The sequence below is a fragment of the Merops nubicus genome, unplaced genomic scaffold (genome assembly GCF_000691845.1).
Source record: "Merops nubicus isolate BGI_N331 unplaced genomic scaffold, ASM69184v1 scaffold44156, whole genome shotgun sequence".
Lineage (NCBI taxonomy): Eukaryota > Metazoa > Chordata > Aves > Coraciiformes > Meropidae > Merops > Merops nubicus.
This window is the reverse complement of record NW_008615163.1, coordinates 1,258-1,828: the sequence shown is the minus strand read 5'-3', so window position 1 is coordinate 1,828 and position 571 is coordinate 1,258. Positions and strand designations below refer to the sequence as shown.

Here is a 571-nt window from a genome sequence, read left to right as displayed (position 1 = left end):
CTGGGGTCCCCCCTGACCTCATCAGACCTCGTGGGGACCCCAACACCTCCTGGGCCCTCATGACAACTGCCAAGCCCTCCCCACCCTATTGTCCCCAACCCTGTCCCCACAGCCCCACGGCCACCCCACCACACAGACCCAGAGCCAGGCTCTCAGAAAGGACTTTTTTAAGCCACAGAAAAGGGGAGAACGAGGGGCAGGAGGGTGGGGGGCGCCCACGGGTGGGGCACACGCTCAGGACGGGCACCCGAACATGGTCAAGGACTCGGCGAACATGACGAAGTCCTGGCAGCGGGCCTGGAGGTCGGGCTGCTGGCACGCCTCCTCCGAGGGCCAGGCCTCCAGCCACGTGTCCTTGCTGATGAGGTAGGAGAAGCTGGGGACGAGAGGGGACAAGAGCTCAGAAGGGGGGACGGGGACAACGGGGTGCACAACCCCCTACGAGGCACCGGAGGATCTGGGGCATGGGGGGAGGAGGCGATGTCCGTGGAGGAGTGTCCCCAAGGGCCAGGTGTCTGTGTCCCCATGTCCCCTCCACCCATGTCCCAAACATATCAGGTCCCGGTGTATC

General features: G+C 65.1%; 1 protein-coding gene across 1 annotated transcript in view; it reads right to left on the bottom strand.

Moving 5' to 3' along the window:
* Positions 1–234: 234 nt before the first annotated feature.
* The window catches only part of LOC103774996 (complement C3-like), a gene marked incomplete at its 5' end in the record, with an annotated part of 1,271 nt that continues 934 nt past the window's right edge, over positions 235–571 (bottom strand). The window contains one exon of the mRNA XM_008942437.1: positions 235–376. Coding sequence (XP_008940685.1) covers positions 235–376 — 142 coding nt within the window. The remainder of the gene's footprint in view (positions 377–571) is intronic.